Genomic DNA, 26,112 nt, shown 5'->3' with positions numbered 1-26,112 from the left:
CCGGAGTGTCATTGTCACTAAATATAACTGGAAACTGGCAAAAGTGGTTAAGACTGAGTTTAGAGATTTAGCTTCATTTTCTTGTTCTGAATGATTAGAATAAAAGGTAACCTTTACTTTCATATAGAGCTGGAAGGTCAAAGTTATTCAATCACATAACGATAACGGTAATTTGGGATATCAAAATCAAGAAGCTGAAGTAGAAAAAAAACATGGGGCACTAAAATGTCTAAATGTACTAAAATGATGTACAGAAAGTAAAGCGGAATATAAATGACATTACAAATTCCTGTTAAGAATGAATGCCTTTGATTAATAAGTGTCTCAATAATTTAATTAAAAAGAATAAAAAATTCAAATTATTATGTTTTTTGCATGTTCCCAAGACCTTCATTGAGAACACTTAGGAGGAAGAAAACTGTCAAGAACATATAGTTCAGGACGGGTCCTTAATCCTTAACTGCTTTTCTTCCTTCACTCGGATTGCTTACTGTGTCTTGTCCAATAACAGAGTCTTCTGATTCCTGTATTTCAGTTTTAAAGAAGCTTGAAAAAGTCCCTGTTTTTTTTTTTTAATGTCTTTACCTTGTAGATGTTTGTGATTTATTTCTCTCAATTCTGCTAGTAATAATATACTCCAATTTTTTTGTATATATTTTTATTGGAGTTCGATATGCCAACATATAGCATAATACCCAGTGCTCATCCCGTCAGGTGCCCCCCTCAGTGCCCATCACCTTTACTCCAATTTTTAAAAACAGTCTTACTAAAATAGATTCTGGAAATGCTATCTGAAGAATCTGTCTCTCTTAGGAGAGAATCTTATAAATAACATGGATCTTAGTTTTTAGACAAGTATTTAGAGTGATTTCACTGTTCCAAGTCAGAGTTCAGAGTAAAAAAAAAAAAAAAAAAATACAGCCACTGAGGAGGAGTTACGTCTTAAAAAAATTCACAGAAACAAAATTCAACACTTACACAAGTAAGGCAAATGGTGATCCTCTACGCACTCACAAGAAATGTGTATTTACACATTAGAGACAGAGTAGGTCTGCGTAAAGAAACATGTTTAATATTCCAACAGTACTTCCTAAGCTTGTCTGACCCCTGAGATTTTTACCCCCAACATCTGTTACTAGCTCTGAGAACTACTGTTTTCACAGAAAGCAGCCAGGGAAGCTTTTGGAGAATTAACAGCTTATTATATTTAAGGGGCTGTTTAAAATTTTAGCTATGCCCTTATGATTTCTTCATATTCTTTCTGATACAACTGAATATATACTTATCTAATACAGTCAAAACATAATTCCTAATATGGTTGAATAGATCAGCATTGATAAATGCTGTAATGAAACTTAAGAAGTTATGGCTTGGAACTATTTATAAATGAACACCATAAATTCACCATGATCACAGGGGAGCTTAGCCCTGGTTTTGCCATTTGTTAACAGTATGACCTCTGGGATAAAGAGATTTCAAGTCTCGGAGTTTTGATTCACATATATCTGAAGTGGGGCCAGACTTGCCCTGTCTAACCAACTGGTACATTTTGAGAATCAAGTGGTCAATTTGATCAAAAACAGTTCTTCATAAATAATAAAGTGTTACAAAAACATAAAAAGAGTTATAACAGTGGGATGCCTAGGTGGCTCAGTGAGTTGAGCAGCTGCCTTCAGCTCAGGTCATGAACCCAGGGTGCCCAGATCGAGGCCCATGTCGGGCTCCCTGCTCAGCAGAGAGCCTGCTTCTCCCTCTGCCTCTCACCCTGCTCATGGCTTTCTCTCTCAAATAAATTTTAAAAGAATCTTTAAAAAAAAAAAAGAGTTATAAAAGTATAAAAATAATACATGATTTCATTAGCTTCTTTTTTATACAGCCAAGCTAAATGCTATTATTTTCTTCTCTTGAACTCTGGCTAGAATGCTTAGAATTGCCAAATCCCTCATTTTACTTAGAAAATTAATTTTTGATTAGTCATCAATCATAATAATGTATCATCAAACTTTTTTTCAGAAAATGTATGGCAGGGGTGCCTGGGTGGCTCAGTCAGTTAAGCACCTGCCTTGGGCTCAAGCCATGATCCCAGGGTCATGGGATGGAGCCCCATGTCGGGCTCCCTGCTCAGCGAGGAGCCTGCTTCTCTCTCTCTCTCTGCCCTCCCCCCTGCTTGTGCGCTCGGTCTTAAATAAATAAATAACATCTCAAAAAAAAAAAAAAAAACACAGCAAAAATAGGAGAATCAGAAAAAACTGTTTAAAAGAAGAAGAGATTTATTGCAAAGTAGTCGGTGAGCAGAACCACCTTTCTCTGGGCTCTATTATGAACCCATCTGTGGCTGCCCTTCGATGCCAGTGAATAAAGACAGTAGGGCTCTATATTCTTTGAGTCCTTCATTAAACTATTGATCCCTTTAGCATTATCCATAATGTTCCAGCAGCTCAGCATGTCAACTGGTGAAGTGCTAGTCTCTCACTCCTTTCAATAACTTCCACACTTTATGGAGAGGAAGTCACAATGATTTATTTACCTGACATTTTCCAGTCCGGATGTCGTACAGGGCCACTGAACCATGGCGAGCTCCAACTGCTATTCTGTGATTCCGCTCATAATAGCTGACCATGTAGAACCTGAATTGAACATTTTAACAACAACAAAAACAAAACAAAACAAAAAACCCAGGTGAGATGACCTGCACATGGAAGTGGATACAATATATTTCAAAGATGGAAGTCAGCTCTATATTTTTAAATAAATATTTCTAGAATTAATACATTGAGATTTTTCAAAACTGTTTCATTTTAGTAACTCTTAAAATCAACTGAAAGAAAAATGATGCAGAATACCACTTTGGCCTGTTAATAATTATTTTCAGTAGAAAACAACTTCATCATTACAAACACTTTTGAATTTTCAAGCAAGAAATACAGTCAAATACAAAAAAGATTTAAGATGAAAACTCAGTTTTACTTAGTATTATGCAAATGCTTCTATTTGAACAGAATGGAAAAGATGAAAAGGCTTACGTATTTAACCTACTTATGTTCTCACATTTTATTATAGTATTAAGGAGTGAAACATACTTTCTAGCAGAACAATCATAAAAAAGCTACATTAATGTTATGCTTAAGTTCATATCAATAATTTATCTAAAAGAAAAAAGTTATCTGGCAAATTCCATAGATTTTTCACATTCACCAGTTTAAACAATAGCTGTGACTATCGGTAGTATAAGTAAGGACATTTGATTTTTATTTGGCAATACATGTAAAGAAAACAGGATGATTCGAAGGTTTTAAGAGGTTGATTTATTTTTATTTCTTTTTTTCCTAAGTTAATTTACATGAATAGATTGGGTATCTGAATTCCTGATGTATATTTTGCCATAATGATTTCATGGTCACATGATTAAAGCCTGGGAAGATATGAATAAACATTATTAGAAGTGTAAATAAGGTATGATTTTATATCCGCAAAGAATTTTGAATATATCTTCCCATTATCTAGTGCTACTGTCTCTGTGTGAGTTGCCCAGATGCACAAGTGGCCTACCCTAAATATTTACAAGGATATTACATCAACTCTACCACATGTTCCTTGCCTTTTTTCTCTGAAGTATGTTGTACTACCAGCCTAACTTTTCTGTTGTTATCTTTATTTTTTATTTTATCTTTTTACAGATGGAAAGGGGAGATGACAGCAAGAAAATATTTCTCTAATGCCTTCTTGAGTTGGCGTAAAAAAAAATACTAGGTCATATGACAACATTTCTGAAATTCTGGTAAGAGAGGCTGAGAGAGAGAGAGAGATAAGAGGTTTGAATGTGTGCATTTGGAACCCAGAGACACTGTGATAAAGCCATCTGGGCATGAGATGACATTATGACATTCATACACATTTCATAAATCTGGAAAATGAAATAATTCAGTTTCAAAACTTTTTGTTACTTATTAGCAAGTGGTGGATTCAATAATACTTCTATCCTGTCCCTAAGCCTTACCCATCAGTGCAACGCCTTTCCCTTCAGTGAAAGATTAATGCTTCATTGTTTAGTCACATGAGACACACTAATGTAGGATGCCCTGCTAGTTTTGCTGTGCTCAGGCATGGGATATCCTCTTTGTATGCTGGTTTGAGGGCAGGAAAAGGTACTAAAGGCTCCTGACATGTATGAAACTTCTCCACTATTAAGTAGTTAGTAAAAGTTTGATATCTTAAAGCTTTTCCTGTCTGAATCATCACATTACTCTATCTCAATAGAGAAGGTAGGGATCAGCATTCAAAATCCAATGTTCCTATACTTGAAAATAAAAAATGATCTAGAAGAGTTTAGAAACTTTCACTATTTTGTTATTCAATAATTATAGTGGTTTAACTATTGGGCATCACTATATATCTACACCTACATCTATGTACACATATACACACACAATTTATTCCTAATTGTAGTTGCATGGAACATAATAGCGAACAAATGATTTAACAAACATTCTGTTCATATTAATAGTCACAGGAAAATAAAACTTCCAGAAGTATGTATTTTTAAAATCTGTTATTGAAATTTGCACAGATGTAGCAGTGATGTTGCCTTAATCTTTCTGCAAAACCTATTATTACCTGTCAAAATAATCCTCTTCAAAACACATCTGTGGTAAAATATATTTAATGTGGACAAAATTTACTTAAACTAGAATCTTAAAATTTTTTTTGTTATACTGGCCATCTTCTATGGTCTGGATATCAACCTCATCCTTCTATATCATCTATAAACACTGTAATTTATGAAAGAAAAAAAGATCAAATCTATTCTTGGTATCAAATCTTTAGTTTTCCTGAAAGGACCATAGGCCTGCATTTATCATTCTTTGCAATTTACTGCTAGAGTAATACTTCTAAACAAGATCTTAAACAATTCTGGGCAGTGAAGATCTTATGGCGTATTTTTTATCTTTGGATTTCTTGTTAGACTTTTTATTCCTTTAGCAGTGTCTCTTTCAACAGAAGAAATCCGTGGTATGAAAAAAAATTAAAAAAAAAAAAAAGAAATCCGTGGTATGTATGCAGTCACAAGTATCCACTCTGGGGAGACTGGCTGCAGTGAGCCTACCTCTGCCAAGGGTTTCCAGAACCCACCGTACTCCTAAACTACTCTTCTCCTAGAACTAGTTCTCCATTGAGGGATTGTCAAGACCAGATAGTGAGATATGCATTATTTGCCTCTACCCCCAAAGGTATCAATGGATCGAAGAGGAAGATTCACTACAGTTTTAAAGATTTGGGGGGGGGGGGGTGTTCTCAGAGTAAAGACTGATGTGCGCTGAGTCTTCTGAAATGGTACTTCAGTCCCCAGTTCACTACGTTGATAACATGTCACTTGGGCAGCTTTCTTGGGTAACAACCTGGCAAGAATCCTTTTATTATATTCAAATCAAAACAAGGATCTCCTCTACTTGGCATATCACAAGGAGACTCTGCTAAGTTAGAGAGAACACTACCACCCAAGTGTGTGGAAGAAGAATAAACTGGAACTGAGTCATGTTACAAAATATACTTCTTACTGGGGTTGGGGTGGTCATCATCCAAGAAATTTAGTCACTGATCCCACACTTTCATTACTACCCACATGCAGCCAGGGTGATCCTCTTCAACCATAAATCAAATCACCTTTCTCTTAGGTTCACAACCGTCCTTCAAGACCCTACATGATGATGTAGCCCCATTTCTCACACTTCATCTTCTCTCCTCCTGCTCACTCTGCTTTAGTCATATTGACCTCCTTGTACTTTCTCGAATATGCCAAGAATGTTTCTACTTTGGAGCATCAACACTTGCTGTTTCTTCTGCCTAAAAAACCTCATCTGACGGCTATCTCCATGGCTCATACTCTCACTTCATTTAGGTCTCTGTTCCAAGGTGATTTTGACAAAGGAGATCTTCGTGGGCCATCTTATCCAATACAGCAGCCCTTCCCCATTATTCTGTAGCCTATTATCCTTTTTTCCTTATTGTACTCAATCATCTCTGATATTAAACAATATTTTGTTTATAGCTTATTTCTCTCTACCAGAGACTATCTTTTGTTGAATGTATGAGAACATAAATGTGGTCCAAGTGAGCAGTAAAAAGTAATGCAGTAAGAACTTCAAACACTATGCTTATCCTTCAGTGGCTAGTGTATAAACCATGCTAAACATATTGATTTTTAAGACCAATGAATATTTTATAGGATCTAAAATAATAATTGAGATGAGGAAAGGAAACAAAAACTGTCCAAAACAGGCAGAAGTCAAGAAACAAAGAACTGCTCATGATCTCTCTAAAAATTTATTTTTAATTGAGACAAACAACTGGAGATTTATATGAAATTATCTGTAAAGGTCCTTGTGACCTGAGTATGTTAGTATGCGGGTGACAGTGGCATAATGGAAACTACTGAATTATTCCCAAGATTACTTGAGCTGAAATTTAAAAAGGCAAATATAGTCTAAATAATGAAGTATACAAGAAATTATGTGTTTTTGATAGATATTGTTATGGAAATAAAAATGATGCTAAGAATTTGATAGATGTATCACCACACATAAATGTCAATGAATATAATACTATTACACAACATATAATTAAAAGAAATAACTATCAATCATCAGTAAACTTGAATAGGTTATTTCTCCAAAGCCCAATGTGTAACTTCATCTCTTTAGGACTAAGTCACAATGGGGTGTCATCCACCCCACAATGGGTGTGAAACATGAAACGTAAATGTGAATTGAGTAGAGGATCCTGGAGCAAATCACTTTGCTTATGAGTATGTCAAGCACCCAGTGCCCAAGTCTCTAGATAACTTTGATACTATTTATAGTCTCCTTTGAATTGATGACCTTTTCACCTTTATTAAAAACGGCCTTCAAAAAAACAAACAAACAAAAAACGGCCTTCAAATAAGAAAAAACTGATGCGAAATTTAAAAGTCAATTTGGAAACACACAGGAAAAGGAAACATCCAACTCTAGGCAAAAATACGATTTGGGAGGAAAACAGAAACCTGCAAAATCACTTTCTTAACTACGACTTTAGTAATCTCCAGTGACCTCAGGATGTTAAGTTACTAATGTCTATCATATCCTTGAGCATTAAAAACAACAAGAAACATTCTTCAATAATCCAAAAGTAATCTCCAGCTTAACATGAAGCCCTCTAAAATCTAAGAATGTAAAACAGAATGTATGGAATAGAACCACTTACAATGTAGAACTATCTACAGTTCACTAACTACACGACCTCAGCTAACATTTACTGAGGACTGGCTGTGTATCAGGCATTGTCCCAAGTACTTGGCACATGTATTCTCACAAGCAGCTGAAGTATTAGGATTATTGAGTGGCTTTTAGACATTCTTGATACTGGTTTACAATGGTTCACAAACTTTTGACTCTGTTTGTTAAAAATGTATTAAGGCAATGTGTACTTGTAATAAACTCAAACACTGCCAATGTGTATATAGTAAAAAGTAAATCCTCCCCCTCACACCCTTCCCCCACCTCTCACCAAGGGTTAACTACTGTTAACAACTTGGTGGACCTTCTGAGAGGTTTTTCAATTTTGATTACACAAATGTTATCATATTATACATGTTATTCTGCAACTTTCTTTTCTTCTTTCAACCCTTCATGGAATATCCATGTCTGTAGACATGATCCCATGTCATTCTTTCTCATCCCTATATCGTATTCCTGTGTATGTATATTCCATTATTTATTCCTATTCTGACAGTTAAGTTATATTGCATATGGATCTTTATATATATATAGATGACCGTTTTTGTAGGATAGAATCCCAAAAGCAAGATTCTGGATTAAAGTATACACACATTTTTCATTTGATAGGCAATGTCAATTTACTTTCAATTCTCACTGTGCCCCCAGTTAGTAATACCAAACTTTCTACCTTTTTCACCAACACAAGGGAAAAAATTGTTATCACATTTTTACTTTAATTTGCATGAAATAACTTTTTAGATTGATTCATTCAGTTGCATTCTGCTGGATATGCATGAAGGTTTCTTTATTAATGTAAACAAAAATTATTTAAAAACTAATCAACACTGTGCTTCCCTGTACTCATCGTGCATTCTAAATGAGGGCTGAGACTCCTCAACATCCACAACATGTTCCCAATAACCAACAAAAAAATTGGAGCCCTAAACACAGGCAAACCTGCTCTGTGGGAAAGAGTAGGTGGGCCGCCTGCAGTGGAGCAAAGTACAGTCTCACTGACCACAGGAGGTCCCACTGCCAACACCTGTCCCAATCCCTTCTGTCCAGTATGAGATGCCAAAGAGTTCTTCTGAGGGGCACCATATGAGGGCTAAGGAAATAATACGGAGGAGGTTTTCAAAGCACAGGCTGAGGGCTCTGACAGATGCACAACTGCAATCAAAGGCAGGGGCCACTCTGTAAATCAGGAGGTATTTTAGAGAACATGTTCATACACAGACCCCAGAACTCCAGGCTGCTAATGTGTTTGAAAAATCTACAGACGTGAAAAGTGACTTTGGCGAAGGCACCAGTTCAGGGGGACCTGTGTTAGTTTTGGCAGGGGGTGGGTGGGGGATGTCTTCTAGAAGTGGTTCTTTCCAGCACAGGGCACCAGTTCAAAAGACAAAAAGGAAAAATCCCTCATTCTGGGATGGTGATGGATACTGGTGAATTCCATCTGAAAGTCACGACCTGGGATCCCTGGGTGGCTCAGAGGTTTAGCACCTGCCTTCGGCCAAGGGCATGATCCTGGAGTCCCGCATTGGGTTCCCTGCATGGAGCCTGCTTCTCTCTCTGCCTGTGTCTCTGCCTCTCTCTCTCTCTGTGTCTCATGAATGGATAAAAAATAAAAATAAAAAATAAATTAAAAAAAATTGAAAGTCACGACCTCCTGTTCAGCCTCTTATAAACCTTCAAGAGTCAATAGATACCTCCTGAATAACACTGTTAAATATTTAACAGGTGAATTATTTCCCTTTCTGGAAGAACGTGCTATGGGAACACTAAAGCTGGGATGTTAAAAGGAGAACTGGAAACACTTCCTAGGTTGGACAGGGAGCAGAATTTCTGCAAGGAAAATATCATGTATGTTAAGGGTATATACATTTTTTAAAGATTTTATGTATTTATTCATAAGAGACACACAGAGAGAGGCAGAGACAAGGCAGAGGGAGAGCAGGCTCCTTGCAGGGAGCCTAATGCAGACTCAATCCCAGGATCCTGGGATCACGCCCTGAGCCAAAGGCAGATGCTCAACCACTGAGCCACCCAGGCATCCCACATCAGCTCCCTTCATGGAGCCTGCTTCTCCCTCTCCCTGTGTCTCTCTGCCTCTCTCTGTGCACCTCTCATGAAAAAATAAATAAAATCTTAAAAAAAAAAAAACTTCCTTATATCATTTCAAACAGTCTGAAAAGTATTCTTTCTGTTATACAGTGAAATGGAATACTCCTGGAAGCTTTAGAGTTTTGTTTTGTTTTATGAAGAAATTTAATATTGAAAGACTGTTGTAGAGTTTTCAGGAGTAGAGAAATGGACTAAAATGGTTTTAGAGTGACTTCTACTCACCTGAGTACAGGAGTAACATCTGTAATTATTTATTACCGAAAGTAGACTATAAAATGGTAACCAATTTAAGAATCTTCCTGGAAGTTAGGATAGAAGTTGTTTTATATCCTATTACTGTTATCACCATATGGGATAAGAACAAACCATAGGTTTGGAGGAGTTTTTTAAAAAATGAGCTCATGCACTGTTCTAAAGTAGACGGTGTTCATTTCCTTACTGGATTTTAAGTGCCCATTTAGGACGAACAGAGCTGATTCAGCTATTCACTTGAAAAGCAGAATCAATCAGTCTGTCTACATAATAACAAAGTTTAAGAAAAGGTAAACTGGCTCTGAAAATACAGACTTTTTAACTCTTCTTTCTAGATATTTTTTATCCTATTCAGTTCAAAAGTTTACTTATTTTACCTTGAATTTTTGTATCTTATCTATGTTATAGTGTTAATGTTTTCCCAGTGATCACTTTATTATTTATTTGATTTTTAAAATACATACCCAATTTAAAATAAATACATGCTTGTAAAAAAGCAACACAGAAAATATAGAAAAATAAAGTTAAGGAAGGAAAGTTACCCTTTACTACCAATCCCCTCCAACACCCCAGGTTATCATGAGAAATACTTTGTGGTATGTCCTTTCTAGATGTTTTTCCTCTTCATATATATACACACATACATGCATGAATATTGATCCTGACATATAGTTTTCTCCTTCAAAAATGATTTTATTTTACATGCTCTTCTGAAACTCTGCTAATTTCTCCTTAGGTTTCTTTTCTACTGCCATCCTCCCTTATCATTAGTAACAGAGTAACCTTAATCTTTTTAATGGCTGTATGGTGTGCCACAGTTCTAGTATCATTTAATGGAAATAACTGTTGGTAAACAATAATTACCTTTAGAGGACATGAGTAAATCAAAGTGTTTTAACATAAAGTAAATTTTCTATATAAAATCATACTAAGAGGTTCCCAACAAAGGTCAGCTGAGAGATAATCAGTTAAATCCAGCAAAACCATAAAATGTTTTAAATTTCTATGTCAATACTACTAAAATGCAAGTGACTTATCCATTTACAGTAAATTAGAGAAATTTATATCCTGAGCCCTTTAGTTTCCTCCATGCCACTACTACTATCTTTTTAGTATCTACCAAGAAGTCCAAGTATTGAGCCATTAAATATGTTTAGGCCTCTGCATAGACTGAGAACTTCATTCTTGGTAATGAAATACACAATGTAAAAGAATACAATTTACAATTTTTGCAAAGTGACTGTTGACTTATTAGTTAGAGATTCACAATTGCATTTGACATATTTCATTCAATGACAGCTAATTCTACATTTGGAAGTGCTCAGATTTTGGAGTCAGAAGGATCTGTCTGCCTGATAAACATTTATTCATCTTCTTAAATTTGGCTAAAACATCACCAATTCTCCTTTTTCCTCCTGTACAGTATTACCTGGTCCCTCCTTTGTGTCGAGACCCCTTTATTGTTGCATTATGACATTTTTCTGATTTACCATTCTGTCTCTGCCAAGACAACTTTAAGACTTTTGAAGCAGAATAGTGTGGTACCTGATTGACCAGATGTAGCTGAGCAGCCCACAATGGCCAAGCACTGCACCATACACAGAGCAGACACACATTAAATGTCTGCTGAATAAGTGAATAAATTCTAAAACCACTTTCAGAAAATTTTAATCAAGAAAAACCACACAATTGCTTAAAAATTATTTTACTTTGTTAAATCACCTAAAATCCTTTTATTGATTCTTATTTCTTCAGTGACTTTTTTTTTCCTTCTAATTTTGGAATTAGGTACTGTGATTTATCGTTATTTGGCAAAATCCAGGCAATTAAAATATTTTCTTTTCATATTAATTTCAATTCTAATAATAAACACCATCTAGCATTATTTAAAATAATCGGATGATATAAACCATAATAGAGTGACTAATTAATTAAAATTTCTCATCACTGAGTGATTGAAAATGATATGCTGTCATCAAAAATAATTACTGAATGTTCACCATTACACATGACTTAAGTTCATATTGATTTCTTGACTTTTTATAATAAACAGATTATATATATTTTTAATAAATGGACTTCACTTTTAAAAAAAATTTATTTTGAGAGAGAGAGAGAGAGAGAGAAAGTGGGTGTGAGCGGGGGGGGGGTGTGGTAAGGGGAGAGCAGAGGGAGAAAAGCAGAGTCCCCACTGAGCAGGGATCCTGATGCCCCACCCAACACAGGGCTTGATCATCCCAGGACCCTGAGATCATGATCTGAGCCAAAATTGAGTCCAACAGTTAACTAACTAAGCCACCCAGGCACCTCCAAAATGGACTTTACTTTTTAAAGCAGTTTAAGATTCACAGCAAAACTGAGCAAAAAGTACAGAGTTTTCCCAAATACTCGTGGGCCCCCAACATGCACAAACTCCTCAATTATCAACACCCTCCTCCCAAGAGTGGTGCATTTGTTACAGATGATGAATTTACACTGACACATTACTATCACCCAGTGTCTGTAGATTACATTAGGATTTACTCTTAGTGTTATACATTCTATGGATTTGGACAAACACACAAGGACATATTCACTGTTATAGCATCATACGGAATAGTTTCTCTGCCCTAGAAATCCTCTGTACACCACCTATTCATCCTCTCTTCCCCACTAACTCTGGTAACCACTGATCCTTTTATTGACTCCACAGCTTTGCCTTTTCCAGAATGTCATATGGCTGGAATCAAACAGTACGTTAGCCTTTTCAGATTGGCTTCTTTTACTTGGTAATAAGTATGTAAGGTTCCATCCCTCTCATGGCTTGATAGCCTATTTTTTTTTTTTTTAGTGCTGAATAACACTTTATTATCTGGGAATAACACAAATAATATGCTTTTAAAAGCACAGTGGTGATACTATGTTAAAACTATGCTCTGATTTCTACCTAATTGACTTTTCCACAAAACTTTAACAGGTTAAAAAAATAGCATAATAAAATAGGTACTTCTTGTTTTTTCTTTTTACAACATTTAACTTACATTTCATATTGAGCATTTTGTTCATTAAATAATCTAGTGTCAGTTCAGCTTTTACTAGTTAATTACTTCAAAGAATATTAGGGAAAGCATTAAAGAAGCTGTGGCATTCCTATATTGGGAGCCTATGTTATATTTCAGAACTTATGATGAGATAGAATGATTGGTAATCATATATCAATAAATTAGCAATGGGGAGAGGTTTTAACATCTTTGAGCTGTATCTTGCCACAGGTTATCAGGCACTGGAAGCCCCTCATTTCGCAGAGGAGACAGAAGCCTCCTCAATCTAGAATTCATCTGCCACTGCAGGTAGTCCCACAGTCATGCTTAGAGCAGGAGTTCATAAAGCATGCTCTGCATCAGATCCGCTTTCACAGGAACACTAAAATGCTATGTTCTCTTTTCACTCTCATTTTCTCATGAGTGTGTAGCTGACGTCCAGATTCTACATGATGTGAGCTATCACAAGCAGAAACAGGAGATTCTGGGGACTTCTACTGCAGACATGGTAGATTGGAAAAAAACATAAAACAAAACAAAGGCATTCTTCTAATTTGCTCTGTTTTGGAAAATACAATTTTTCATTAAAATATTATTTATGTGAACACTTAATAGGCTACTTTTAAATTTCTTAATTCTAATTTCTAATATGGGGAGGGAGAAAGGAAAAATAATTTCTAGTATGGCAAATATTGACAGTTATACCATATAAATATTCTTTGGGGTCCTTGGGGTACTTGGATGGCACAGTCCGTTAAGTGTCCAACTCTGATTTGGCTCAGGTCATGATCTCAGGGTCATGGGATCAAGCCAAAACAGAGTCATGTTCAAAACAGAGTCTGTTTTAGATTCTCTCTCCCTCTGCCCCGTCTCGCTCATGCTCTCTCTCAAATAAATTAATTAAAAAAAATTCTTTGTGGCCTTCAATAACTTTTAAGTATAAAGGGGTCCTGAGACCAAGAGGGTTGAGAATTGTTGACTTATAGTCTCTTATTTCAAAAACAGGAGACTCAGTCTCTCATTCTCTCTCTATATGGTACATATGTGTATGTGTGTGTGGGGGGGTATATAAAATACATATCTTAAAGATTTCATATACATTCTATACCTTTTGAGAATCTGGTTTCAATGAAATAAAAGCAAGCTGAACACTTAATAGTGCTCAGGCTGCCAAGAAGAGGCTACATGATAACTCTGGAATCAATAGGATGAGATGAGATTTAGGATTAGAAAGAGGTAGCTGATGGGACGCCTGAGCAGTTTAGCATCTTCCTTCAGTCCAGGGTGTGATCCTGGAGTCCCGGGATCAAGTCCCACATCTGGCTCCCTGCATGGAGCCTGCTTCTCCCTCTGCCTGTGTCTCTGCAACCACCGCCCCCCACCCCCCGCCATCTCTCTTGAATACATAAATAAAATCTTAAAAAAAAAAAAAGGAAGAGGCAGCTGAGAAAGAGAGAAGGGGAGGCTCTGGCAGCAGAGGTGAGACAGGGTGAAGGGCAGGCCTGAATGTGCCTTCCCTGTCAGATCCTCTGAAGCCTTGCTGCAGGCAGAGGGTCTCTGAGTACATTTTTTCAACAGCTTGGGTTGCTGCAAACCTAATAGGAAAGCAACCAGACAGGGTCTCTGTTCTTAAGCACCTCATGAGGAAGTGCAAATATGAACAAGGTGACTTCAGATGACATACACTCTATGAAGATAAAATGGCAATGGGGTAGTGGTGGTGAGGGGCTGTGTGAGACAGGGAAGTGGAGGGAGTGGACCTGAATGAGGAGACCAGATGGGCCATGTCAAGATCTAAAAGGAGTGTTCCTGGCAGAAGGAAGAGGGGGAACAAAAGTCCTAAGGAAAATATAAGTGTGGCTCTATTCAAGGAACAGAAAAAAGACCAGTGTCTTCAGCCCAGTGAATGCTGACATTGGGATTTGAAGAATGCAGGTCTAACCCATTTCATATAATACCATCTGTAACGTGAGTCCTAAACGATGGGCAGTTTTGCTGCCAGGTATGATATATTGCAGTGCATTGTATAACACGCAAAGTCCAGGGTTAAGTAGGCCCCCTTCCCGGAGCAAGAGCACTGGACTGTGGGGAGAGCCAGGAATCCCTAGAAAAGCAAAGGGTCCTTTAAAGTAAGTAGAATCGATTTCAGGATTTGTACTGAGCCTCAGAAAAACTAATCCCTGGTATTCCTGAAGTCTAGCCTACCTCCTCCCTGGGCACTGGATCCCAGGAATGGTTATGATATAACCTATCTATCAATCTTTGGGATTTAAAGGGTGCAGAAAGTAGAAGAGCTTTAATTAAGAAGAAAAATGTTTCACATTTCATTGCAACCAAAAGCTCTGCTAAATGAGTGGTTCTCATAGGGTGATCTGCAGACACCCTGGGGGCCTCAGGCTCCTGTTCGGAAGTTTGTGAGATCAAAACTACTTTTGTGAGATACTGAGACAGACATTGCTTGATCTGTTTTGTGTTGACCTTGCACTGATGGTGTAAAAGCAATGACAGATAAAGCTGCCAGGGTGTCAGCCTGGAGCACAGCCGGGGCACTGCACTCTACCAGCAGTCATCATGTCCTCATGGCCATGCACTGGGAGTAAACAGAACTAAATAAACCACAAGGCATTTTCACTTAAGAATCTCCCTGATGCGGCAATAAAAATTATTAACTTTACTTACATTTTGACCCTTGAGTACATGTCATTTTAACAATCAGTGTGACAAAATGGGAAGTGCACATAAATAAAGCATTTCTACTGTACACTGAAATCTGATGGTTGTCTCAGGGAAAAACAGTTGTGGGATCCAGGCGCAAGCTAAACCAGCTGGGTTTTTTGATTTTTGTTTTTTGTTTTTTCATGATACCATTTGTACTTGAAAGTATAACCCAGAGACAAACTGCGGTTATCTGGACTTGGGTATCTGGCAGACGTTTTCTTGAAAATCAACTATTTTATTCCTCAGAACATAACTGACAGAACTTGTTGACAATAATAAAATTCAAGCTTTCAGGTACAAATCAGAATTCTGGCCTCCCAATACTCACTGACTTTTTGATATCATCAGTAATATTAGCAAAAAGTCATTTTTTATATTATATGTTATAATATGACAATATATGGACAACCCACATAACTCAGTGACCAATATTTTCCAAAGATAAATGCATAATGTTACAAAGTTACACATGGGAAAAAGACCTACTCAAAGGGCAAACTATACCAAGGGATTAAATACGACAGTATGAAAATCAGTTCGTTATGATTACAGACTCTACATTGTGGCTAACCTTTAAAAAGGGCCACATGTTAATGTTTTGGTGAACTATTAAAGAAGATGCAACAGGATTTTAAAAGGCTATTGAAACACTCCTCCTATTTGCAACTCTAAGTGAGGCCAGATTTTTCACCATATACCCAATTAAAAGAACATTCCAGGGCTGCCTGGGTGGTTCAGTCGGTTAAGTGTCTGCCTTTGGCTCAGGTCATGATCTCCTGGTCCTAGGGTTGAGCTTCACATCAGGCTTATGCACAGCAGGGAGTCTGCTTCCCTTTCTCTCCCTCTGCCTTTCCCCACTGCTCATTTTCTCTCTTTTTCTCAAATAAATAAAATCTTAAAAAAAAAAAAAACCCCAACATACAGCAACAGATTAAAGACAGGCACAGATATGAAAATCCACCTGTCTCCTCTCAAGTCAGACATTTAAAAAAAATCTGCAAAAAATGTTAAAGAATGCTACTTTCTCAGTATTTTTTTTGTTTTGGCAAAGTAGTTATTTTTCATAAAAATGTTTTTATATCGGGACACCTGGGTGGCTCAGCGGTTGGGTGTCTGCCTTTGGCTCAGGGTGTGATCCCAGATTCCCAGGATTGAGTCCCGCATCAGGGTCCTTGTGTGGAGACTGCTTCTCCTCTCTCTGCCTGTGTCTCTGCCTCTCTTTGTCTTTCATGAGTAAATAAATAAAATCTTTAAAAAATATATTTTTATATCAACATGAACTGTATTTAGTATTTCATTTTTTTTTAAAAGATTTTAGTTATTTATTCATGAGAGACTCAGAGAGAGAGAGAGAGAGAGAGAGAGAGAGAGAGAGGCAGAGACACAGGCAGAGGGAGAAGCAGGCTCCATGCAGGGAGCCCGACATGGGACTCGATCCTGGGACTCCAGGATCATGCTTTGGGCTGAAGACGGGCACTAAACTGCTGAGCCACTCCGGGACCCCCTGTAGTTAGTATTTCAAATAACTCTTTTGGGTCTTTAATTTTTAAGGAGTTCTGAGACCAAAAAGTTTGAGAATCACTAAAGACTGAAAAACAATGGACAATCAAAAAAATTGTAACCAGAGGGGATTGGGAGGGAAAGAGAGAGGAGAGAGAGAGAGATGAGCAAAATAGTGGGAGAAAAGATGAAATCAAAGTAAGTCGAGAGGACACAAGAGGTGACAAAATGGACAGAGTCCTGACTCCTTCTCCTGTAGGAGAAGAGATGAGAGACCAGGAAATAGAGGAGATGTAGAGGTAAGGGAGGTTTGTCCACTGAGACACAACAGAGCCCACTTTCAGGCTGAGGATGAGATTCCAGAGAGAAGAGAGGATAATGGGATAGCAGGTCCTCTGGAGAGCAGAGTGCAACAGGAGGGGAGAGAGGATGGAAGGAAGAATGAAGTAGCAAGAGCCTGGGGCCTGGAACATAACAGGAGCCATCCTGTGCACTGATGGGATGACACAGCTGTGTGTGTTGCCTCACACGTCCAAGCCTGTGGACTCTTTCCAGGCAGCACACAGAGCAGGTGTGAGATCTGTTCAGCAGAGCTGGGCATCTGTCAACATAAAAATGTTCTTAAGTTTGTCCATTTGGTAAATGAAGGATAGGAATACATGATGCTTACACTGCTTAAGTGAAATAATTGGTGCCATTTATTATGACGAAATAAGGCCTGAACATATGAAGTGGCATAGCTGGTATTATTATTAAACCTCAGTTCTTGAGTGTCTATACCAAATGTTTATACCTTCTTAACTAAAAACTGGGACAGAGCCCACCAAAGGATTTCTTTTGAATCTGTGCGTTTAGTTGACAAGTCTTTAGAAGGCATAAAAATTAAATCACTCTTCAATTGCCTCAACTTAAAAGAATAAAAATGCGGGATCCCTGGGTGGCGCAGTGGTTTGGCACCTGCCTTTGGCCCAGGGCGCGATCCTGGGGACCCGGGATCGAGTCCCACCTCGGGCTCCCAGTGCATGGAGCCTGCTTCTTCCTCTGCCTGTGTCTCTGCCTCTCTCTCTCTCTCTGTGACTATCATAAATAAATAAAAATAAAAAAAAAATAAATAAAAAAAAAATGAAATAAGGATCTATCTGGGAATTCTGGGGCATATGGTTTTTGGCCAGAGAAGCCCTCTCCTACTTGCTAAAGGGCACCATACAGGAAGTAGATATAAAAGCCCCTTCAAGCTACTGATAATCTGCATAACTGAGGAGGCATAAGTAACTAAAAATTGCATTTAGAGGCATACGTATCTAACTGTTGCTATAAAAAAATCCTGAAACCTTTATATCTCTAAATATAATCATATTTTCCTATCAACCTACTTCATTACTTCAATCTTTCATTTGCTGTGCATTATGTCACTCCTAGTCCACAAGAACATAATAAAATAGCCTCAAATTTAAAAATTACATTATAATTTCATTCTACTTCCAGAGGTATTTAATCTTCCTTTCTAACTGAGTTTTGATAGGCGGTAGCTTACAAGAGCTTAAATTTTTTATTCTGAGACTAGCAAAAGAATATTTTTACAAACTCATAAGAAACCTATATTCATTTTAGAACAAGTATATGACACATATATGTGTTCTATACTGCTTTTCCTTTAGTTCAGTAACATTTGTGTATTTCTACACTTTGATTTTTTTATGCTGCTGTAACAAATATAGTCATGTAAAGTGAGTCAGTGTTTACATGGTGACCAAAAGAGGAAAATTATTCAAACCAAGTCAGGTATGGCACGTTCAGTGTTGACTGGTCTGTTGTGGGGTGGGGGTGGGGGTCTTTCACAAGGATATCCAAGTTCAGCAACACGGCACTACGTATTAATAAGGAATTCGAGAAAACTCCATTGAAGTTTATCTTCCACTCCTTGAAAAAAGTTAGTTCTACTCTCTTAATGTCTAGGGTATGTTTAACTAAGGACACTGTATTATTTATAAACTGGCAATTAAATGTGGAGTCCTCTGTACTTTGCCTCCAACAATTATCTATAGAGTGCCAGATGAGGCCTCTTTGAGGCCTCTGTGGAGGAATTCATTTCTTCAACAAGTTACCTGATTGGGGCAGCCCGGGTGGCTCAGCGGTTTGGCACAGCCTTCGGCCCAGGGCATGATCCTGGAGACCCGGGATCAAGTCCCACATCAGGCTCCCTGCATGGAGCCTGCTTCTCCCTCTGCCTCTCTTTCTCTCTCTGTGTCTCTCATGAATAAATAAAGTCTTAAAAAAATAAGTAACACTTTAAAAAACAAAACAAGTTACCTGATTGTACCTCTGTAATTCAACGTTTCAAGAATCCTACTGCTAATGTATCTCTGCTAACTTCCTCTAACATAACAATATAGCCTTATTTGTTATAGTGATGAAAAATCTGGCAGAACTATTTTGTCAATCAGTTTTTTGAATGATATATGTTCTACAGTCTCTTGAGGGCACTGAAATTTAAGGAATTTTCTTTTATTATTAATAGATGCTTCTATATTATTAATAATATCCTTGGACCTAAAATGTAAAATATTAGGAAATATTTAAATCTATGACTATAAAGTTTATACAGCAGTTAAAATGACGTGATTTTTGTATCTTTCAGTAAATATATTAAAGAAAAATATCTATAGATATATAAACTACTCCGGGAAGATCTAGGATACTTAAAACAAAGACTTTTAAAAACAATTTTTAGAAGATAATTATAGTTGGTATTCTGTGTACAATTATTTTTGTTTCCACAGCTTTTGAAATAAGTTTTAAAATATGTATCCATTTCACATACACACATATATATTCACATATTACATAAAGGACTTAGAGAAACTTCTAGAACACAATCCAGTAAAAAGATGGAAAAGAAAGAGTGGTCTGAGGTGTGATGGTGGGGGAAGGCCAATGGGGGTCTAAGACATGACTTTCTGAGAGTCAGGCAGAGATTGGCTTTGAGCTGCCTAAGGGCCACAGCAAAATTTTTAGATTAACCCCCTGGTTATGTGGAAGAAAAAAACAAAGACCAAAACACATATTAGTTCCTTAAGACAACTAAACAAAAAAATTCTTGTTATCTGTGTTCAAGAGAAATGTCTTGAGTCTTCACAGAAGGGACACTAAGCTAAGTGCTGCATGGCATCAGCAACATGAGCCCTACAATAAATGCACTGGCAATATTCCCACGACACTCTCTCAGAAGATGCCTTAATGCAAATTGCAGGCGCAATCCTGACAAGGAGCTTCAGGGACAGAATTGCAAAGGAGACCAGGCACTGTGGTCCGAGCAAGGCAGCTCCCCTGATGGTGTAATTCACTCTCGGGATAGAAACTCAAACATGTAGAGGAATAAATGGACCATGTGTTTTGGGTTGTTGATTTTATTTTTTGATGGACTATGTGTTTTTTTATTTTTACTTATATATTTTTAAAGGCTTTGGACTTATTTATTTATTTTTAAAGACTTATTTATTCATTCATTCATTCATTCATTCATTCGAGAGGGAGGGAGAGAAGGCACAAGAACCAGGAAAGGGCAGAGGGAGAGGGAGAGACAGACTCCCTGCTGAGTGGGGAGCCCGATTGGGGCTGGATCCCAGGATCCCAGGACCATGATGTGAGCTTTAGGACAGACCACATGTTTTTCAAACGAGCTCCTTAGTGTTCTGTTTCTCCAAATGAGTTTTAGATAAAAGCCAATCGATGACCAGTTTGAAGTTAAAACTAATGGTGCATCACTGGAACGGAGGCAGTGAAGCAATGTCTTCAGGTGTTTCCTTGGCCTTCCTCTAGTCCATATAGAAACATGCATTCAAGGATCCAAGGTTTTATATAACAGGACACGGTCACCAAGAACAATGACTCAGGTTTTGTGTTTCTCAGTTTTGGATTATTAGAGTATTCATATTCATACTTCAGTGTACTTCAAAATCACCAGGGAAGGCTGCTAAATGCAGCTTCCCAGGCTTCATAATCGTCTGAGGTAGAATCTCTACAGGGGAGCCTACAAATCAGGTAATTCTCTTAAAGATGGTCTAGGAACTGCACTTAGAGATCATTATTCCCCATAGGGTCTACCTGGGAAAGAACCCTCAATACCAGTTTTTAAACTTCACCTTCTCATCTGTGTCCTTAGTTCTCTCAACTGTCTGTGCTTTAATATTCAGTTGTGTGAGCATCCTTCTAACATGCCCTTGAGAGCCACAAAATCTCTAAAAATTTTGCGTCTACAAACTACGTACACATTATATGTGAGGACCCTCAATTACATGTTGGTCTCAGGCTATGAACAGGAATGTTCTTCTGAACTACGGTTCTACCCTATGAACACTGTGACTTAGGTACTGATGGTCTGTGCCTCTTTGCACGCTAGCTGCTACATTTAGATTTGAACGGCCTACTTCTGGCAAATTATGCTTTGCTGTAACCTCATGTTTTACTATCAGTAAGTGAGCTTTGGTCAGTGATAAGAAAGAATGTCTATCAAATTTTACTGGCATAGGTAATGCATCTCTACTTTCAAGCAGAAGATATTAAAAGAAGTTTTAACAGTTGAAAGAAAAGCTATTATATAAACCAAATTAGATAAATCAAACTTTTTGTATTACTCTTCGTTTCTTTCAATGAATTTACAATTTATAGCTTAAACTTTAAATATGTTTTGAATAAAGATGTCAGAGGACAAAAATTCAGTTAACAACATAGTAGATGAATCCACCACTCATTAAATTATTTATGGAGTCATATAATCATTAAATAAACCTGAATAGATAAATGAATAAATAAGCAAACCTGAATAAAATGGACTCTTGGTATATAACAACACACAGAGGTCAGACTAAGTTAAAACCCATGACTTTCATTACAACAGTAAAAATGGAAATTTTATTGTAATATGCAATCTGAGAAATAGCTGCCAAATTACCAACAATAAAGAAAATCTTAGAGAAACTACCAAATGAATATCAATTAAAGCTTTAAAATCCTGAACTGAAAATTCAAAATGTAGATGCATATCAGAATCATTAAGCCTATCTTAATCATTAAGCATATCTTAATCATTAAGGTCAAGGTTAAAAAACTAAGCAAAACAAAACACCAAGAAACCAATCTCAGGATTATTCAGCATTCAAGGATGCTACTTTGTCTTGTACTCACAGAAAACTGTGAATTTTATGTATAACCCAACTCAAGAGTACTTTTGATTTTTAAATACTTGATGACTTCTGGATACCATATTAGCTCCTAATTGAATTAATACAATTTTAGATGTGAAGATCACCTTTATAACATTGACTAAAAATTATTTAATATTTTGAGAAGTAAACCAACTTTTTCACATCTATGAAAATAATGCCATTTTGTAGTCTGTATGTATATAAAATACTTCCAAATTTTCATTAATTTCTTATATACATTTCCGTTTTCCACGTTATTATTAAGATAGACCCACAGGAAACTAACACTCTCTGAACATCTAAATCATGAGCATTCTGCTGGGTGCTTTGACAAATATTTCCTTTAAAATCAATACTTAAAAAAAAATAAAACGTATACTTAATGAAGTTTTTTAAAATATATTTTTATGATCTGATCTACCAACCGTAACAATTGAGTATTGGTATACAGCAACATTACACAGCTTTGCCTAAGTTAAAACCCACAGCATCTTTAAAATAGCATAAGGGAATAAATAAAAATAAAAGAAATAAAAAAATAGGGTAAAGAAAAAAAAGAAAAATTAACAACAAAAGACTATATTATATAAAGATTGTAAAAACAAATGCCACATGACCAGACCACACGTCACTGACTTTGACTAGAGTTTGATATCTAGTGAAAGGCATTTATAAGTAGAGAGCTCACAAGTGCTGTAAGGCACCCAGGACAATGGCACAGACATGGCAGATATTCAATAAAATAATTTTAGCTTCTGTTGATATGTTGGTATCTTTGTTGTTGTTCATTTATCAGCCTAGTACAAATCAGCTAATAGGTATCATGGCATAGACCAGTAAAACCTCTGAGGCCCCATCTAAGTTTAATGTTCTCTGACATTCTCCATAACTTATTGCCTGTTCCAACTAACATTTAGCATAAGCAACAACCTTATAGTGCTAATCACCCTTCTATGTTTATGGACTAATTCTTACATAAATGGGCTTATATTCTCACAGTTGTATAACATCTAACCTAATCTCATAGTGAACAACTGTTATAAATCTGAAGTTTCATAAGATTAGGTCTTACCAACTAGTCCTGGCCAAAGAATTACATGCTTTTGTTTAAACGCTGCTGATTCTCCATTGTTTATGGAACAATGGCCAAAATCCTTTGTATGGAATTCAAAGCCCTATCCCTCTGACACTGTATCAGATTCCCATCCTCAGCCAACATTCTAGCCACTACCACAGGAATTTGCCAAGCTCACCACATACTTTTGTGTCTCTAGACATTTGCTGATCTGGTTCTTTCTGTAATTTCAGATGTTACACACTGGTTCATTCTGCAAATCTCGCTCCATCAACTCTTCTGTGAGGCTCTTCTAGAATCCACCACCACCAACCCAAAACGTTGTGGGGGACAGATCCTTCATTCTGATTAGCGGTCACTTTTATTAAAACATGTTCCTCTTTTAATAAAAGGAGATTATTATTAGTCTGCCTCCTCTTCTGTGAAACTTTCTAAGAATCTATTATTACTATTATTATTATTATTATTATTATTACTTCTCCTTTATGAAGCTCTCTAAGCCTCCTCCACCCAGAGTTAAGCACCGCCATTTATTGCCCAACCTTGTCTCTGGTATGTTATTCTCCTCCAGCATAGAACATAGCACCCTGGAATTATTTATCTTAATAATCACCTACCCTATCAGACCCTGTGTGCTCCTCAAGGAAATCATCTTATCCCCATCATTGTTCCCTAAGGCCTAGCTAGTAGTTGATGCACACAGTAGGTGTACAATAGATGTTATTAAATTAATAAACAAAATACAATCGCTTTCGGTCAAATCAGAGAAATCTGGTAGTGAGCATGCCTCTTAGCATCCGAGCAGAATCCTTACCCTCTGGCGAAGAAACAACAGCAAACAAAAGTGTACACCAGCAGACTAGGGTAACTTAAGGAACTGAGGGTGCCACTGGGTGGCAGGCAGGCTTCCAGCAAGGGCAAAGACAGGCCCTTGAAACACTCGACCATTTCCTCACATTAACTTCCAGGAAGCTTAGTTTATATTGCCAAGACTGGAGCTGTAAGGAATCCTTTGCTAACACTCAGCTCTGTGATAATCATCGCCTCTATAAAGTCACGACCCAATGTCCATTTTCACATAGACATTTCCTTAGAGAAGGACTGACTAGGAATACAGCAGCTACACGTCCTCTCATCAGTTAACTGCATAAAAAGATTTTATATGATAAGTTTTAACAAAAAAGAACACAAACCAGACAATGTGGCATGATGTTAAAAAAAAAAAAAAAAAGACTGGATTCTAACACACCTAATCTGTACCACAAGAAAATACATCTGTACACATGTATATTTCAGCATAATCTTTTCCTTTTGGGTATTCAGGGTGGCATGACTCAGGAGCAGCAAAAACGAAGAGGCTACAATATGAAGCCTACTGTAAATATGGAAAAAGATATTGGAAGACTCATGTAGTACAAGTAATTCAGCAAACACCTGCTGAAATGCCAGGAGATACAGAAGACAATGATGCGTCATATACCATCACTGCTCTCGGGAAGCTTATAGTCTAAAATAAAGCTTTTTACTACTGTATGTGCATAGAACTGAGAAAACATAAGTAAGGAGGTCACTGAATTTGTCTTAAAAAGAAAACTGTTATGTAGCTATGACTAACTGGTTGTTCTGTTTTCTATATAAACAATGATTTTCAATAGATTTAAAGCACTATTTCCACTGACCACTTGGAGGTAAAACATTTCCTAACAAAATGTTCCCCAAGCTACACACATTTTAAGAACCAAAAACTACTTTAAAGGGAAAATAAACACTACTACATTTGACATTTAACACCCCCCCCCAAAAAAAACCCTTCATTTCATAATAGTTACATGCTATACATGTTTAAAATTATTGGTTATGCTTAACATATGCAACATTATTTATGTCAACTCTAACTGCTCTTGGCCAGCCTTCTCATAGGGAAAACACTTACACTTAGTAAGACATACGAAAAATGCTTTTAAATTAAAAATAAAACTTAAAATGTGAAAATGTGGTAGGAAAGGTTCCTTTGACTGAATAGTATACTTTCTAAGTCTGAAGCTTCCTAAACTCTTCCTTTTATAATGTAAATGCTAATTTCAGTGATGAATATATGAACACATACATACTAAACAGATGCTATCTCTTACTCATTTTTTAAGTTCTGAAAAAAATCTCATCAGTACCCAGTTTCAAATACTAGTTCTATTATACCTGTGTTTTTTACTATGATCTGCCTAAATTGTTTTCAGAAAGTAAGCAGATATTAATTTATAACTGGATTTCTAACAAAACTACTAACTCATCCTGCTAAAAATTTTTTCAAAATTGTTAGTAAAAATTATTTATTTTGCATGCTATTGAAGGCTTCTTTACCTGCAGATGGCTGGGAAACATTCTTGAAGACCTTTCTTTTTAACTAAAGATCCTTCAAGGCAGTACATAATGATGTCCATAACCTTTATAGAAAAGATGTAAATCCAAAATTAATTTCAAATACTTAATTTTCCAAAATACAAATTATTTAAGGCCTCAGCTGCATGAAAATTCTAGATGGTTTGATCACAATATTTACAACTATAGCATATTTATTGAAGTTACAATATAGTTACTCTATACTATAAGATATTCTCTCTCTTATCTGTGAAAAATATAAAAAAAAGAGCAGTAACATATAGAAACAAAACTTGTTGACTTCAAAGCCAATGCATATTTATGTACAATATAGATACCTTTTATTCACGCACACAAGTTTTTGTTTAGTTATAATGCAAGAACATACCCTTTAAAAAGTACTCCAATACAGACTACTTCCCTAGAATGATAAGTACACAGTTATCATTTTGACTTTTAATGAAATTTAAGTAAGGTCCCTAGAAATGGTACTAAAGTTAATTCATTTAATTATCTCCGTCTCTTTCTTTAGATAATTCTTTTAATGCTCTCTTTTTATTTCCTTGGAAATAAAAATGATTTATATTACT

The 26,112-nt window shown here is 36.6% G+C and overlaps 1 protein-coding gene across 10 annotated transcripts in view; it reads right to left on the bottom strand.

Annotated features, from left to right (window-relative positions):
* Positions 1 to 26,112, bottom strand: part of WDR7 (WD repeat domain 7) — a 350,640-nt gene that overhangs the window by 65,460 nt on the left and 259,068 nt on the right. For all 10 annotated transcript variants that reach the window (XM_025997662.2, XM_072757950.1, XM_025997661.2 and 7 more), the window contains 2 exons: positions 25,505 to 25,587; positions 2,528 to 2,627 (listed from right to left, as the gene is read on the bottom strand). In XM_025997662.2, coding sequence (XP_025853447.2) covers positions 2,528 to 2,627; positions 25,505 to 25,587 — 183 coding nt within the window. The remainder of the gene's footprint in view (positions 1 to 2,527; positions 2,628 to 25,504; positions 25,588 to 26,112) is intronic.

This window comes from Vulpes vulpes, chromosome 5, assembly GCF_048418805.1.
Source record: "Vulpes vulpes isolate BD-2025 chromosome 5, VulVul3, whole genome shotgun sequence".
In the NCBI taxonomy this organism is placed as follows: Eukaryota; Metazoa; Chordata; class Mammalia; order Carnivora; family Canidae; genus Vulpes; species Vulpes vulpes.
This window is presented reverse-complemented; position numbering and strand designations above follow the sequence as displayed.